The sequence below is a fragment of the Notothenia rossii genome (genome assembly GCF_949606895.1).
Source record: "Notothenia rossii genome assembly, chromosome: 2".
NCBI classification, from domain to species: domain Eukaryota; kingdom Metazoa; phylum Chordata; class Actinopteri; order Perciformes; family Nototheniidae; genus Notothenia; species Notothenia rossii.
This window is the reverse complement of record NC_136904.1, coordinates 63789113-63806617: the sequence shown is the minus strand read 5'-3', so window position 1 is coordinate 63806617 and position 17505 is coordinate 63789113. Positions and strand designations below refer to the sequence as shown.

Below are 17505 nucleotides of genomic sequence, written 5' to 3'. Positions count from 1 at the left end.
AGTTAATAACAATATTGATATTATGTAGATATATAGATATAGCATATTTGATGCAGTTTTCATGAACACTTTTAAAATAAAATACTGCAAATTAAGAATATTTGTAATGTTCTGCACAGATAGTGCCCTAACTTGAAAACACGTTGTAGCTTTATTAATACAGCAGATAAAAAGATTTGTGGAAGGATACATTCTTCATGGCCTTCAATGGCTCTCTAGATAAAGGGCGTTTTATGGTTGCTTGTATTATTCTCAGATAGGGGTAATAATAATAATAATAACTAGTGACATTTTAATAAATATTGCAAAAAAGGGCTCCAAAAAAGGCATATATCGTGGCCGGCTTAGCCAGTGTGTATTTTTTCAAGCACCACAAGATTCATAGTTTATAAAGTATAATTCTGGGCCATTGATTGTGTCATTTCTCCCAACTCATACAGTAAAAATGCCTGTTTTTTTAAGCCTTAAAATGGTGCAGGAAAAGGACTTTACATTGTATTATACTTAAAGACAGGACTATTCAGTTAAGAGAAGAGAAAACAGGAAAGAAAACAGTTTTAATGGGTGATGTAACATTAATGACAGACATAATATGACGTCCTTGGCACACATTTTGTGATCATGGGGCATCACCCTTGCATCAGGACAATATCATATGGAGTCAGACACTGGAAGTGTGCTGGAGGCGTTGACTGATGGAAGGATGAGGCTGATGAGACTGAAGAATCTGTGAGGTACGAACTAGCGGCAGAGAAATAGTTATATATTAAAAGACAGCAGCATCATAAGAGGGCAACCATGTGACAGTGTGTCACTTTGCTGAAGGATATTTGTGACCAGCTATCCAGGCCAGTCTCTAAAGACTTTCCAAGGTGTAAAAATGCTGCTGCTGATATCATGTCTACCACCCTCTTAAAATACTCTGTCCAACAATATCAGTCTCAGGAAGAAAGGTGTTTTAACGCTGATTTAAAACACACGCACGCGCACACACGCACACGCACACACACACACACAAAGAAAACCTTTTGAATTCATCTAGAGTTGTTCTTTCTATTTCTTCTGAATTGTAGAAGTCCTTGGTGTTTCAATTCCCTCGTAGCACATTGTTGCCCTGAGGCAACAAACCAAACCCTGGTTGAGGGGTTTGGGGGGGTTCACATTTTATAATTGATATAATATCAGGGACCCCTAAGCTCCTAAAACACATGGTGAAACATTTGTTTCCTTCCAAAATAAAAAGTCATGCCATAGGGTTAAGGCACTATCTGAACATTACAAATATTCTTAATTTGCAGTATTTTCTTTTAAAAGTGTTCAGAAAGACTGCATCAAATATGCTATATCTATATAATATCAATATTGTTATTAACTTTAAAAAAAAATGCTGCTGCCGGACTACTGACTGGCAGTATTGCTGATATCATGTCTACCATATCCTCTTAAAATACTCAATAACAATATCAGTCTCATGAAGAAAGGTGTTTTAACGCTGATTCAAAATAGCAGAGAAACATGCATTCCCTTTCTCAGGAGGGGACATTGACAGAGGATTACTCAAAAAGTAAACAGTAAGTACTTCATAGTACTTGTTGTGGGAGTATTTTCACTACTAGCCTACTGAGTCCAACAGGATCGATCTCACAAAGAACTAATGGCAGAACAAATAACAACAAACTCGAGAGACGGCTGAGCTGACCGCAGTGCAGAATCGCTGTATAGTTGAAATCTCCAAACAATGTTGTCCATTTTAGAAATAGGCCTATTATATTTACAGCCCTTAATAACATTCATTTTCTGGGCTCAAAATGTGTCTTGGCTGTTTTCGTTGTGAAAACAAATGGACCGTAAGGATTGACCGTCCTCATCTGTGCTCTTATTTTGAAAGACAACTTCCGGTAGCAGAATATGAAAAAACGGGGAGTTTTTTGTTTCTGTTTTCTAGTGATTTTATTTTTCGTTTTGAGAAGCAGAAAATGAAAATCATCCCGTGTTTTAAGTTTAGTAAATCCATTTTTGACCATGATAAAGAAATACGCCTTGTATTTCAATTTTGGTTTTTCAATTTGAAAACGAAAATCAAATATCCAGTCGTTTTTTGTTTTTGAATATCCATTTGTGAAAAGAAAATCCAATGACCAAAACATACACTGACCAAGAATGGTTCCTTGATTTATTCTTTGGATTTGGCAATAAGGAAATACTCTTGACTTTGGATTAGAATGATCACAAGAATCAGAATCAGAATAGTTTTCTTAGTCCCACAGAGGGGAAATTTGCAGCGTTACAGCAGGAAAGAACCACAGACAGCTTAGTGTTGCATATCTGAAATGCGTTAAAGTACTAAGTTATAATATAATAAACAAACAACACAACAATAGGCTAAGTGGGAATCAATTAGTCAATTCATAGAAAGTCTGTTGTCAAATACTTTGCTAATCAATTAATCATTTGAGCCAGGAGTTCTTTAAAGGAAATGCAAAAGCTTTCCTGGTTTGAGCTTCTCAATTGGGAAGCTGCTCTTCTTTGTTTCATATGATTGTAGAATGAAAGGAACGGGACCCCGCCTCAATGCTGTATCCAGTCCTCTTAATATATCCATGGTTACTTGACTTTGTTTATATCTGATGCTTTTTCTCTAACCCTTCCTGTCCATACAGTGAAGTCCAGCAGTTCCGTGACGAGGTGCGTAACTCCCCCGAGGTGAAGTTTGCCGTGCAGGTTTTCACTGCAGTCAACAGCAACAACTTTGTGCGCTTCTTCAAGCTGGTGAAGGGAGCCTCATACCTGGCCAGCTGCCTCCTGCACAGATACTTCAATCAGGTCAGGAACTCCTCCTGCTGTAATGACTTCAACTGAGATAACGTTGAAATAAATGCAGACAATCCAGGGAATAGTCTTTGTCCTGTTTTCACGAACGTTTTTCACGAGAAAGTACCTCGAACAGTCTTTTTAAGCAGCACAATCCAGGCTTGACCCCCAAATCAAAACTTTGATCATCCGGAACTGAATGTACTTCCACCATAACGTACCTCACTTGGACTTCAAACTGACATACCTATCATTTTAACATATTCATTATTATCCAAGTCTTTATTATGCAAACACCTTTCATTTGACAGGACATCCTTAAGTAACATTTTGCTATTCTTATTAGCTTCAGCCTTGCTACTGTTCCCGCTATGACATAATATAATGAAAATGTATCTTATTACAAAAAGGTTAAATAGGGGTTTGTTAAACATAGGACTGCATTAATACACATGATATGTTATGCTTGTTCTTACCACACACAGCCTTTGTAATGGTAAAGTAGTAGATGCTAATAAAATCTGTCCAGACAGAAGTGGGAGTTGTTCTTTAGTAATATCTGTACAAACGTGTGTGTGTGGTTGTGTGCGTGCAGGTCCGAGCTATGGCCTTGAAGATCATGAATACGGCTCACACTGTGGGTCCACGATCCACCGCGTTTCCAGTGGAGGATTTAGTTCGGATGTTGATGTTCCGCACCACTGAAGAGGGAACGGACTTCATCCAGCAGTACGGCCTCAACGTCAATGAGGGGTGAGTTTCTATTGAGGCTCTGAGTTTGAGATACTTCATGTTATTTCAAGTCTTTGACTGGACGACGCCTGAGGTTCAAGACACCATTCTTCATATCTTCATTGGATGTGGTTCACAGTATGGTAGAGCTGAGTCGGATAGCCTTTCAGGAGCCAGAGCTGCCTCTGTCCCAGAAGAAGTCGGCGGTCATCCTCGCAAAGAGAAGTGTGCTGATCGGAGAGGTGGTGAACGGAGGCCCCCTCCCTAATCCCCCCCAGCACACCTCCGCCTGCAGCTTCGACCCCCAGAACAAGTACAGAGGAGAGGGCCCTCTGGCTGAGCCCACACAGAGCCTGCTCAAAGGTATGCCCTCCTTTCTACTGATCGAAACACTCACAAATAGTTTGTATTCCTTCATTTGCAGGACTTGCTTTTGCTTAGGACAAGAACAAAGGCAGTGTTTCATTTTCAACTAACCTTAATGTCAATGCTGTTGCAGAGTTGGACATTTATTTTTGTTATTTCCAGGTCTTGAAGTTACTTATCTGTTTCATTTTACGATTGTTTGCAGATCTACTTGAACATATTTTGAAAATAATTAAACACTCAAAAATGACTGAGTTAAATTGCTCAACAGTATTTACAGTGGGGCAAAAAAGTATTTAGTCAGCCACCAATTGTGCAAGTTCTCCCACTTAAAAAGATGAGAGAGGCCTGTAATTTTCATCCTAGGTATACCTCAACTATGAGAGACAAAATGAGAAAAAAAAATCCGGAACATCACATTGTCTGATTTTTAAAGAATTTATTTGCAAATTATGGTGGAAAATAAGTATTTGGTCAATAACAAAAGTTCATCTCAATACTTTGTTATATACCCTTTGTTGGCAATGACAGAGGTCAAACGTTTTCTGTAAGTCTTCACAAGGTTTTCACACACTGTTGCTGGTATTTTGGCCCATTCCTGCATGCAGATCTCCTCTAGAGCAGTGATGTTTTGGGGCTGTTGCTGGGCAACACGGACTTTCAACTCCCTCCAAAGATTTTCTATGGGGTTGAGATCTGGAGACTGGCTAGGCCACTCCAGGACCTTGAAATGCTTCTTACGAAGCCACTCCTTCGTTGCCCGGGCGGTGTGTTTGGGATCATGGTCATGCTGAAAGACCCAGCCACGTTTCATTTTTGTTTCTGGTGTCCTTTGAAAGCTCTTTGGTCTTGGCCATAGTGGAGTTTGGAGTGTGACTGTTTGAGGTTGTGGACAGGTGTCTTTTATACTGATAACGAGTTCAAACAGGTGCCATTAATACAGTTAACAAGTGGAGGACAGAGGAGACTCTTAAACAAGAAGTTACAGGTCTGTGAGAGCCAGAAATCTTGTTTGTTTGTAGGTGACCAAATACTTAATTTACCGAGGAATTGACCAATTAATTCATTAAAAATCCTACAATGTGATTTCCTGGATTATTTCCCCCCATTTTGTCTCTCATAGTTGAGGTATACCTAGGATGAAAATGACAGGCCTCTCATCTTTTTAAGTGGGAGAACTTGCACAATTGGTGGCTGACTAAATACTTTTTTTCCCCACTGTATATGTATATGCAATGTTATAGTAGATCCCATATAACAGTCTGTATCGGTGATGATTGTAAAGTCTGCTTCATTACAGCTCCAACAACGCAGACAGTCAGTGTGTTTCAGACCAGCTGATATGTTTCTGTATTGTCTCAGCTATTGCAGCCGAGTTGAAGGCCCCCCCCAGCGTAGAGTTTGTAGCGCAGGTGGTTCCGGATGTGGCCGCCATGTTTGTGCTCCCTCCAGCTGGTCCTCCTGAGGTGGTGCCACAGTATCACAGCCCGGCCCCCGCTGCAGACGCCCAGATGTTCCAGCCCATAGCCCAGCCCCCGCCTGTCAAACCCCCATCACCTCCACCCAAACCTCAGCCCGTCTACAGCAATGAGGTGAACAGAATCTCTACGCTCTTCATCTGAGAACACATCAGAGCTCCCTCTAGAGGACGGCTTCATTCCTTAGTGGATTTCCTGCAATGTATTTGGAATTCACTTCTCCAGCCCATGAGCAATACAGAGCAATACAGTTACAGTATGACACCATACAAGGTCTATTAAAGCTTTAAAAATTAATTAAAACAAAGTCAAAGAGCTGCGGTAGGGTTAATTAAAGCTTTAAATCTAGGAGAGAAAAAAAATGAATATTTTCAGATATTTAAGAGGAAAAAAAACGAAAATTGTGCGTTTCCTTTAATCAAGAATGGTTCCTTGATTTATTCTTTGGATTTGGCAATAAGGAAATACTCGTGATTTAGGATTAGAATGATCACAAGTGGGAATCAATTAGTCAATTCATAGAAAGTGTATTGTCAAATACTTTGGTAATCAATGAATCATTTGAGTCTGGAGTTCTTTAAAGGAAATGCAAAAGCTTTCCTGGTTTGAGCTTCTCAAATGGGAAGCTGCTCTCCTTTGTTTCATATTATTGTAGAATGAATATGTTAGTGTGTTGATCAGGCACCAATAAACAAAAAATAACCAACTCAAACAAAACCTCGTCTCAATATTGCAGTCTTTTGCAATAAAAGAGACGATATATTGTGCAGCCGTAATCTGATTTTAGAAAATGAATATTTTATAAAAGTACTTGTTGGATGATTGAAGTGAAATGCAGGCTGAGCTAAAAGGCCAGCGTGAATGAAAGAGTTCTAATTAGGGAAACAAAGAATCTGAAGATGGCATCCTGGAAGAAGATAAAGATGCATTGAGACAAAAACATGACTTGTATTATTAAAATATAGACCAACAATAAACCAGAATATCAAAGGCCTCAGCCTCTATTCGTTGTAAGTCCTTAGAGCAACAGTGACCTGGCTGCCCTAGTGTTAGTGTGTCCATGACAGTAACCCCTGCTGTGTCCCGTCCTGCAGGAGATCGTGGCTGAACTGGACAGCGTGGTGGAGGAGGTGGTTGGAGCAGCAGTGATGGAAGTGGCAGAAGCCGGAGCCAGCTACGCCACAACAGCTCTAATGTAGTGATTTTATACATCCAGCTTTTCTTTACCAGCTTATCTTGTGCTACATTTAAATACACTGCTGCTTTTCATTTCACTTCTTCACTTTAATCATTGATTTACTTTAGTGTTTAAAGGCAGTGTAGGTCTGAAGAATGTTCTAAGTTGTTTAACTGTCCTTTTGCCTGGGCCCTGCAGGGAGAGCGGTGTGCAGGTGGACTCTCTGCTGGGCGAGGTGTTGGGACAGATGCTGCAGGACGTCTCCTCCACAGAGATCAGGCTGGAGCAGCAGCGTGTCACCGAGGAGAAACGGAAGCTGGACGAAGCCAGGTCTGTCTACTGAGGCTTCACTGCAGCCTGATAAAGACCTGCTGCTTATATCATATTTAATAAAATGTATTTTCTTATCAAAGGTGCAAAGAAAAGCAGATTTCATAATCACTGTATCCTGCCAAATGCATGCCTTTATCATACACACAATCAAAGTTCATTTGAAAAGCTGGTAACACACGGTGGCAGTATTTATCAATTGCGATAACTATAAAGTAGGGCTGCTCAATTAATCGTATTTTTATCGCAATTACGATTTTGACTTGCAACGATTATGAAAACAACATAACCTAAATAAAACAATTATTTATTTTATTTAAAAAAAAAAAAAAAAATGTAATTGGTTTTTCAGTTGAATTATAGTTAAAGTTCAGGGTAATCAACTGTTTAAAACATACTGTTAAAAAAAAATTCTCCAATAAATGGATGTTTTCAAAGTAAATGGATAATTGTTTTTAATAATCGTTATATCAATTATTGACCCAAATAATCAAGATTATGATTTTTGCCATAATCGAGCAGCCCTACTATAAAGTCAATCTGTAAATGTCATTTTATATTCAGTTACAATTGACGTGTGAAGATAAAGCTGTGAGACTCTGGAACTGTTTAGTTTGTTTGGAATGTTACTCTTCTAAAGCCGTATCCACTCTGTTAACAAAGCAGCTATATTTGCAACAGCTCACCCCATTTCCTTTGTGTGTGTGTGTCAGGAGGAAGCAGGAGCACGAGGCCTTCCTGGTCGACTTCAGCTTCTCTCTCTGCTCAGAGCTCATCTATGAAGTTCTAGATGAGACCATCAAGGAGACGGCCACCTCTGAGATCAAGTAAGCTTTCAAACTCGTATCCTTTTTATTTATTTAGGCAAAAACACAGAACAACATATTACAAAACACATACATACCATGTGAAGAACATACCAACGGCTCCCTTACAAAACTTTTTTTAAAAAAAACCCTCCCCAGGACCCCCGTGTCAAACACATGTCCTAATGGGGTCTGATGCAAAGTGACGTGCTTTACAGGATTACTTAAAACCATTATACAGTGATGCAAATTAGTCGCTTTTTGGTGCCTCCCGCTTTTTTAAAGCTGATTTGGGTGACTTGTGTAATTTATGTTGAACCGAAGAGTTTTCGTTTTGGGGGTGGGGGGGTCCGTCAGTCTGACTGACGGACAACTTCTCACTTCAAAAAAGAAGAAGAAATCTAGACCGCAAAATAATTAAACAAGCGAGTGCCTGTTTTTCCTGGCCAAGGACAGGTTCCTTGAACACATCACGAGTGTAACGTGTCTTCACGTGGTATGTCTCGTCTGAAAGAAGTGTAGACTAGAGTGCTGTCGGAGAGCACCGGAACGCTTTATAGTTATTAATGAGACATTAGAGACTAAATGAAAAACAGGTATAAAATACAGTAACAAAAAAGTTGTTAAAAATAACAAGAATAGAGTTTAAAAGGGGAGTGATTTGTAAAATATCCAAAAAGAAGAATCTGTTTACAGTTCTGTTTCATATGGGTGTTGAGATGTATCCATAGATCTCCTAATGTTGCTCTCAAAGTGCACCAGATTGATGCTTTTAACTTCAATATTTAAAAAAAAATCTTCCCGGGGGAGCATGCCCCCGAACCCCCCTAGAGGAGGTTAGCTCCCCTACGAAACCAACGTGACAATAATGCCCATTCCCATTTTTTTTTTATAGAGATGGGTTTTCCTTATTTAAGATTGACCCTCTTTTTGTTTTGTTCTCAGAGAGGCGGTGAGTGAAAAGACTGACCGTGTGGCTAAATGCACGGAGCAGGTGTGCACCTCTCTGGTTGAGGACACTCTGGATGCAGACATTGCTCGGTTGGTTGAAGCCATCCTTGAAGATGAGCTGCAATGCATCCACAAGTACATCAAGAGGTAAGAACCAGAAATATCATGTAACGTGACCAATAAGGCCAACGTCAATCTACCAGTATTCCATTCTAGCTGGGGCTGCTGTAGCTTAAATACCATATACAGTGAGGCAAAAAATTATTTAGTCAGCCACCAATTGTCATTTTCATCCTAGGTATACCTCAACTATGAGAGACAAAATGAAAAAAAAAAAAAACAGAAAACCACATTGTCTGATTTTTAAAGAATTTATTTGCAAATTATGGTGGAAAATAAGTATTTGGTCAATAACCCTTCATCTCAATACTTTGTTATATACCCTTTGTTGGCAATGACAGAGGTCAAACGTTTTCTGTAAGTCTTCACAAGGTTTTCACACACTGTTGCTGGTATTTTGGCCCATTCCTCCATGCAGACCTCCTCTAGAGCAGTGAAGTTTTGGCGCTGTCGCTGGGCAACACAGACTTTCAACTCCCTCCAAAGATTTTCTATGGGGTTGAGATCTGGAGACTGGCTAGGCCACTCCAGGATAGGGCTGGGCGATATGGTCTCTAAATGATATCACGATATTTACTGACTATATCGCGATATACGATATATATATCGTGATATTCTGAAATGTCCTCTAAAACACATAATTTTTTTTTATTTAACCCCTTGATGTTTACAGTCACGCCAGTATGATGATTCTAGTAGTCCCTGCAACATATGTCTGCATTAAAAAAATCGACTAATAATTAAGAAAATTAACAAATTTGTTGCAATAGTAATTTATGCACTAACTACATTACTACTTGTATCAGTATCAGTTCTTCCTCATTTTCCTCAATTGTTCATATTTGGTTTATTAAAATAATGATATTGTGGTCATTGTTCAAAAATGTCTGCTATTCTGAGTAGTATTATTATTATTAGTATAATGCGCTTTCTGTCTTCCTGTCATTATCAGGAGTTAGACATGTAATGGCTATGTATTAGATTAGATTAGAACCTTCATTATCCTAAACTGCTGGGACATTTCCCTATAGCCAATACCTTTTATATTGTCTACTCTTCACTTACTTGTCAGCATAGGTCGGCATTGATGTACACAGCCGACAGAAGACCTTGTTTATATTGGCATCATATTGAGAGGTGCAGCGACGCGTCCTAAAACCAGGAAGTAAGCTGCTGGTTCCCTCACAAAAAGCAATGGGATTTCTCCACAGGGTTTTGGAAAATAGCTGGAAATAAGGTCTGTGGAAAACAAACCTGTTTGATAAATGCACGTTTTGTTCAGCCGGATAATATCCACATGTCTACCCTACTTTTATAATTTTCGAATCATAAATCTAATCGATAGATTATAAAAGGGTTTTAGGACGCATCACTGCACCACTAGATGCCAACTCCATCGATCAAGCTGGCTGAAACTTTCTCTCCCTCTTCTTCTCATGCTACCTTTCACTGTCCTTTAACTCCTCCGGTGACTTTCTTTTATTTGAAGATAGTTTTTTGCCCGGCGCTCACGGGCAAACGGGAGCCTGCTCGCGCTGGCTCCGCAGCAAACAGCTGTTTGCTTTTCACCCAACAACGACAACCGCCTCACGAAACGCTATGTCAGTAGCGTTAATAAATGTAACAATTTAACAACATTGCTTGTCAAAATACCTATACCACAGAAGAAAAAAAAATGTTTTAAGCAATATTTTTAGTGGCCCGAGCGGGCAAGTGGAAAGTACGTTATGCTGGCCCGGGGTGTCTAAATAGTGCTTCCGAGCCAGCGGGCCATTTATAATGTCGAGCCCTGCTCTCTGTCACTGTGCATGTGTGTAATGTTTGTGTGCAAGTTAGACGGGGCCTGCTTGTGTGCCTGCGTGTGTGACTGTTTCTATGAGGGAGAAAGGAAAGCTCATTTTGGCCGCGGCGGGAAATTGATTTGACAACATAATACTCGATGTTCACGATGTGGTCATTTACGACATCGCATGTAGTGCAATCCACGATGTATCGTGTAAACTCGATATATCGCCCAGCCCTACTGCAGGACCTTGAAATGCTTCTTACGAAGCCACTCCTTCGTTGCCCGGGCGGTGTGTTTGGAATCATTGTCATGCTGAAAGACCCAGCCACGTTTCATCTTCAATGCCCTTGCTGATGGAAGGAGGTTGTCACTCAAAATCTCACGATACATGGCCCCATTCGTTCTTTTCTTTACACGGATCAGTCGTCCTGGTCCCTTTGCAGAAAAACAGCCCCAAAGCATGATGTTTCCACCCCCATGTTTCACAGTAGGTATGGTCTTCTTTGGATGCAACTCAGCATTCTTTCTCCTCCAAACACGTCTAGTTGAGTTTTTACCAAAAAGTTCAATTTTGGTTTCATCTGACCATATGACATTCTCCCAATCCTCTTCTGGATCATCTAAATGCTCTCTAGCAAACTTCAGACGGGCCTGGACATGTACTGGCTTAAGCAGGGGGACACGTCTGGCACTGCAGGATTTGAGTCCCTGGCGGCGTAGTGTGTTACTGATGGTACCCTTTGTTACTTTGGTCCCAGCTCTCTGCAGGTCATTGACTAGGTCCCCCCGTGTGGTTCTGGGATTTTTGCTCACCGTTCTTGTGATCATTTTGACCCCACGGGGTGAAATCTTGCCTGGAGCCCCAGATCGAGGGAGATTATCAGTGGTCTTGTATGTCTTCCATTTTCTAATAATTGCTCCCACAGTTGATTTCTTCACACCAAGCTGCTTACCTATTGCAGATTCACTCTTCCCAGCCTGGTGCAGGTCTACAATTTTGTTTCTGGTGTCCTTTGACAGCTCTTTGGTCTTGGCCATAGTGGAGTTTGGAGTGTGACTGTTTGAGGTTGTGGACAGGTGTCTTTTATACTGATAACGAGTTCAAACAGGTGCCATTAATACAGTTAACAAGTGGAGGACAGAGGAGGCTCTTAAAGAAGAAGTTACATGTCTGTGAGAGCCAGAAATCTTGTTTGTTTGTAGGTGACCAAATACTTATTTTCCCCCATAATTTGCAAATAAATTCTTTACAAATCTGACAATGTGATTTTCTGGATTTTTTTTTTCTTCTCATTTTGTCTCTCATAGTTGAGGTATACCTAGGATGAAAATTACAGGCCTCATCTTTTTAAGTGGGAGAAATTGCACAATTGGTGGCTGACTAAATACTTTTTTACCCCACTGTATATATTTATTTATGTATGATTGAAAATCAATTGTTCCTTTACTCATTATTCCCCTTCCCCCAGGTGGCGTGATGTGGTGGCGGTGCGTCGGCAGCTGAAGAGACAGATGAGAGGTTTTCCTGCGGCCCCGTGCTGTGTGGACCCTCGGTTCAAACTGAAGGCTCTGGCCCCCAGCGCCCCCGCCCAGCCCTCCATGGCTGACCTGGCCCGAGGTGTGGTCGACCTGGGAAACTCCGGCACGCTGGCCCTCTCCAGCACCAGGTACGGTGGCCACAAGGGTCATTTCAAAGCACGGCCTAACCCTTCTGCATCAATATGATTGACTTTTGAAAAAATGAAATTGGGCTTTTTTCAATAATTTAAGCCTTTTTGGCAAGGGTGAAATCCAATTTTGGTTCCCATAATAACTTTAAGATTATACAGAGTCAGACCTGTAAGGACATAAATTGTTACCATTTAAACTGTATGAAATCAATACAGCCATAACAGCATAAAATCATATATTCTGTTATTTATTTTTACTTTAATTCTAAAGCCCTGGCCTCAAAATTGTATATTTTACTATTTTCAAACCAGATTGAGCCATTTTCTCATGCTATCTCCTCGTTACGACTGTCCTCTGTATTTTGGGACACTGCAGTTGTGCATCTAAATCAATATTGATTTCGTATACAGAAAAAACTGAGGAATTATGTAAACCAATGTGACCCGCTCTATCGAGCTATCGGAAGTCACAACGGCTCATTTCAAAATAAACATGGATTTGCGTAGGGTCTTGGCTTTCAGAATATTAAACTTGTTTCGGCCAATTCAGATGATAAATACAACTTTGAAGCTTGTAACGGCATACTTACAAGCGGAGAACGGAGTAACTTAACGTCACAGCTGGCATCACAACAGCCGGTGTTTCTTGTGAGTGTTTTCCCCGTGAAACAAACACAATACACACACACACACACACACACACACACACACACACACACACACACACACACACACACACACACACACACACACACACACACACACACACACACACACACTCACAAGCTTCCCCTGGACCAGTAATCCAAACGAAAATATCTTCCCTCCTTAGTATTTTGATCATTTGCTCCGCTAATAATCAATCAGATCAATAGATTCCAGAGAAGAGGAAACTTTGAAGGCCTTTTTCTCAAAATGATGACTCGGTGACAGTCATTATATAATGTGACATATTTTGCTTAAAGAGCATCTTGCAGGTTTTTTTCTTCTTCTACATTTATGCTTAAAGAGCAACTTCCAGGTTAAAGACACCTGTGAATAAATGTGTAGGAAAATGATGAATACACTAGATTTTCTAAAAAATATACAGAAATATACACTACAGTGACATCTGGCGTCGTTTTTGTAAGAAATGTTCTCTTCCGCATAAAAAAGCCTCGGCACGTGACCTCCCGCGTGTGACGTAACACGGGGGACACAAGGGGGAGAGCGACCGGTGTAACGTATTAATAAACATGGATCCCAATGCTAGTTTCGACACAGAAGAAGTTGAACATGAATATTCGAATGCATATGACGGACCACAACCTTATAATTATGAGCCTGCTAGGCGTCCAAGAGACCAGGAGCAGCCAAGGATTAGAAGAAATAACGGCCATCGGAGAGAAATTGAGCTGTGGTGTGAGGAGAACCAGTGGAGAACTGGGCAGCTATCTTGGTGAGTGACCGGCGTTAGCTACAGAATGTTAGCTAACGTCACATCACAACATTGTAAAGTTAGCTATCATATATCAGGCTATAACTAAAGTAGCATTGATAATATAGTAACGTTACTGGCAGGACTGTTGATACTGATCCATAACAGAAACTAATGCGGAAGTATCAGCCGTATCTCGCGTTACCTAATACAACTCCACACTACGGTGCTGTGTACCGGAGGGGTGACGCGAAATACGGCTGATACTTGACTATCTGGCGGAGAAAGGTTGTGGAGCCTCCGTTGATATGTCGTTGTAAATGGCTTGATGGAAAGTAGGTGTGTAGTCGGGGAGGGTGCACAGCTGATTGCAGCAGGTGAGTGGAGGTTGAGCCGGGAGCCAGGAGTGACAGCCACCACGCACACACAAACAAAACAGACAGGGGGAAACAAACAAACACAAAGGAGACGGCTGGAGCAGTACAGCCACCACAGCGTTACCTAACTCCACACTTCAGGTGCTGTGTACCGGAGGGGAGAGAGAGAGAGCAGCGAAGGGTGGGGGGGGGGGGGAGAGAGAGAAGTAATACGGTTTCCTGATGAAGCTGTGGGGAGTATGTGCTGCCGGGAGGTGAATGCACAACGCACCCAGGAACGAACGCTAGCTCCAGTCCTTTTTACTGTGGACTCGATGTCCTGACAGGCTGGTATTTGTGCAACCTGCACAAACACAATACTGCACCATGATTACAAATGGTGAAATACAATGTAAAACTACCGAAAAATACCAGCTCCTTAAAAAACAACCGCTCTACTCAACGCAACTCTACTATACCCGCGGTCAGAGAGCGGAGATGTGTCCCCTTTGTGATGTAATATGACGCGTTTGACGTATGACCTTAAAAAAAAGCCGTTTTTAAGAACAGAGCTCAAAATTGCTCCTTTCCCTCTGAATTCCTGCCCTTATGTCTCGTAAAACATATCAAATCCTGCATTCACTTTTTTAATTGTAATTTTCGAGCAAGTTTAAGCATAAATGTAGAAAAAATTAAAACTGCAAGATGCTCTTTAAACTTGCTTGAAAATTACAATTAGTTTTTGTTATGGATCAGTATCAACAGTCCTGCCAGTAACGTTACTATATTATCAATGCTACTTTAGTTATAGCCTGTTATATGATAACTAACTTCACAATGTTGTGATGTGACGTTAGCTGACATTCTGTAGCTAACGCCGCTCACTCACCAAGATAGCTGCCCAGTTCTCCACTGGTTCTCCTCACACCACAGCTCAATTTCTCTCCAATGGCCGTTATTTCTTCTAATCCTTGGCTGCTCCTGGTCTCTTGGACGCCTAGAAGGCTCATAATTATAAGGTTGTGGTCCGTCATATGCATTCGAATATTCATGTTCAACTTCTTCTGTGTCTTCTGTGTAGAAACTAGCATTGGGATCCATGTTTATTAATACGTTACACCGGCCGCTCTCCCCTTGTTTCCCCCGTGTTACGTCACACGCGGGAGGTCACGTGCCGAGGCTTTTTTATGCGGAAGTGAAAATGTCTTACAAAAACGACGCCAGATGTCACTGTAGTGTATATTTCTGTATATTTTTGGGAAAATCTAGTGTATTCATCATTTTCCTACACATTTATTCACAGGTGTCTTTAACCTGGAAGATGCTCTTTAATATATGGAGCACAACAACAATCCTGATATCATTAGAAAGCTAGGAATATCCTCTTTCCAACAGTGTATACAACTCAAAATGTGTCTTCGGGTCAATGCGACTGATTCCGATAGAGCGGGTCACAAATGGGCATTTTATGGGTTACAATTTTTTTCTTTTTTTTTAAAACACAAATGTATGAATATTGTATTTTATGATCGCAACAAGATGTTGTTTTAAACATTGAACTCAATGAAAGTGAAAATATTCATTTAGAATTGTATTTTGATGGAAATATTTGTCTCTTTTAAGGACAGCAGAGCAACTGTTATTAATAAGAATGCACACAAGGGTTGATTTAATGAAAATCTGGTGAATATGCTACTCTAGTATATCTGTTAAGGTATTCTGTTTTATATTCTGTTAAGGTTGCTGAAAATGAGAGAAGAAGCGATCCACCAGATGAGAGTCCACTTCTACTACCAGCAGCTGCTTGAGTAAGTCATGAGAGTGTTTATTCAGTCAGTAATCTGTATCACACAGCAGCATTCTGACCTCTCTGCCTTTTTCTCTCAGTCAGTCAGTGTGGGCTCCACTCGACCTGCCGGCACTGGTGACAGAGAATATCCCCAACCCACCAGAGAGAATCTTCTGGAAGGCTGTGCTCCTCCTACCTAGCGACCATGACAATGAAACCAGCCTGGCAGACGGGTGAGCAGCTGCACAGAAAGATGATGAAAGGCGGATGTTTGAATACCTTTTTTAGATTTCAATCAAAACAATTCCGTGTGTATTCTCTCTGGTGTGTTGCCTTCAGGATCCTGTCAGACTGGCTGGAGGTGAAGCTTGGTGGGGGTAAAGACTCAGAGGGGAGGGACGAGCAGCTGGACGGCGCACTACAGACCCTTTGTGTCACCAACACACTCCAGGATCGAGGAGAACACACCCACAAAGTTCACATCAGCATCAAGGTGAGATCCTGCTAACACAGACGGCTGCTCTCAAGAAAACAAAAGCGATAACTGTTACTTAAGCCAACAAATATTATAAATAAATGAAGTGTAGTGACAAAGTACATTCTAAAGTCAAGTTATTTTTCTTTAATGAATTTTAACGAGGCTCTAGGCTTTTAGGGTTTTATCATTCTTGTAGTAATATAGGTTTTAGTGCATGTAAATGGTCTGCAAGGTTAAAATCCTAAATGGCATCACTACATAACACTCGCCCTTCTTTTGGTTAGTGCTCCAACACATTTTACGTGAAAGGCTAAGAGGCGGGACATTTCTAAGCGGTTGACCAACCAGAACAGAGCCGGTCAGCTATCCAATCAGAGCAGACTGGTCTCTGGTTTCAGACAGAGGGTGAAAAGAGGTGTTGCAGCACAGGCAGTATGAGAAAAATAAAGAGCTTTGTGAACATTAAAGCATGGAGACATGTCCCAGTGGAGACACTACATACTGATATGAACCTGAAACTGAATAGATAGGGCCCCTTTTATAGGTTGGTTTAAAAAAGATAAGCTTACAGATATATTTCATTATATATTGAGACTCTGTAAACACTCACGATGGTATTGAGAAATGTGTTTGTGCTTTACCTATATGAAATGACATGTACGACAGCAAAATTGTATCTATTTTGGGATATTTGGAGAAAATAGGGGTTAAGTATCTGGTCCAAGGACACTTTGACATGTTCACTACAGGGGATAGGGAACAAACCACTGCCTCTCTGATTGGTAGAGGCTCATTCAACACTTGAGCTACAGCCGGCCATATTTCTATACATATATCTCTTGTTTAGATGGATAATAACATGAAGTACCTTGCGTAGTCGCTCAAGTGTTCTGAATAGTCTTCATGGTGTGTCTTCCAGGCGTCCCGGGGCCCTCTGTCTGAGGACGGCCTGTCCAAAGCAGAGGGGCTCAGTGAGCTTCAGGGGACAGCCGCTCTGATGGTGCTGCTCCCCGCCATGCCCCTCACCGAGCAGGAGGAGCAGGACATCCCCCTGCTCTCCGCCCTGCTGCAGCTTAAACAGCTCCAGCAGGCCAAAGGGAGCTGGCACTGCCCGCTGCCTCTGGCCGTCCTGGTGCCGGGGCCGGCCGGGGGCCCCGGGGACACACAGGAAATCGAAGAAGGTAATTAGTAATGATCACAATTTGAAATCGAAGAAGGTAATTAGTAATGATCACAAT

At 41.2% G+C, this 17505-nt stretch overlaps 1 protein-coding gene across 1 annotated transcript in view; it reads left to right on the top strand.

Annotated features, from left to right (window-relative positions):
• The window catches only part of mcm3ap (minichromosome maintenance complex component 3 associated protein), a gene marked incomplete at its 3' end in the record, with an annotated part of 31924 nt that extends 14468 nt beyond the window's left edge, over positions 1-17456 (top strand). Inside the window, exons 9-21 of the mRNA XM_079662613.1 lie at positions 2661-2823; positions 3407-3564; positions 3683-3906; positions 5272-5501; positions 6482-6582; positions 6763-6894; positions 7608-7721; positions 8646-8798; positions 12027-12224; positions 15740-15808; positions 15888-16022; positions 16129-16282; positions 17187-17456. Coding sequence (XP_079518739.1) covers positions 2661-2823; positions 3407-3564; positions 3683-3906; positions 5272-5501; positions 6482-6582; positions 6763-6894; positions 7608-7721; positions 8646-8798; positions 12027-12224; positions 15740-15808; positions 15888-16022; positions 16129-16282; positions 17187-17456 — 2101 coding nt within the window. The remainder of the gene's footprint in view (positions 1-2660; positions 2824-3406; positions 3565-3682; positions 3907-5271; positions 5502-6481; positions 6583-6762; positions 6895-7607; positions 7722-8645; positions 8799-12026; positions 12225-15739; positions 15809-15887; positions 16023-16128; positions 16283-17186) is intronic.
• Between the last annotated feature and the right edge of the window lie 49 nt (positions 17457-17505).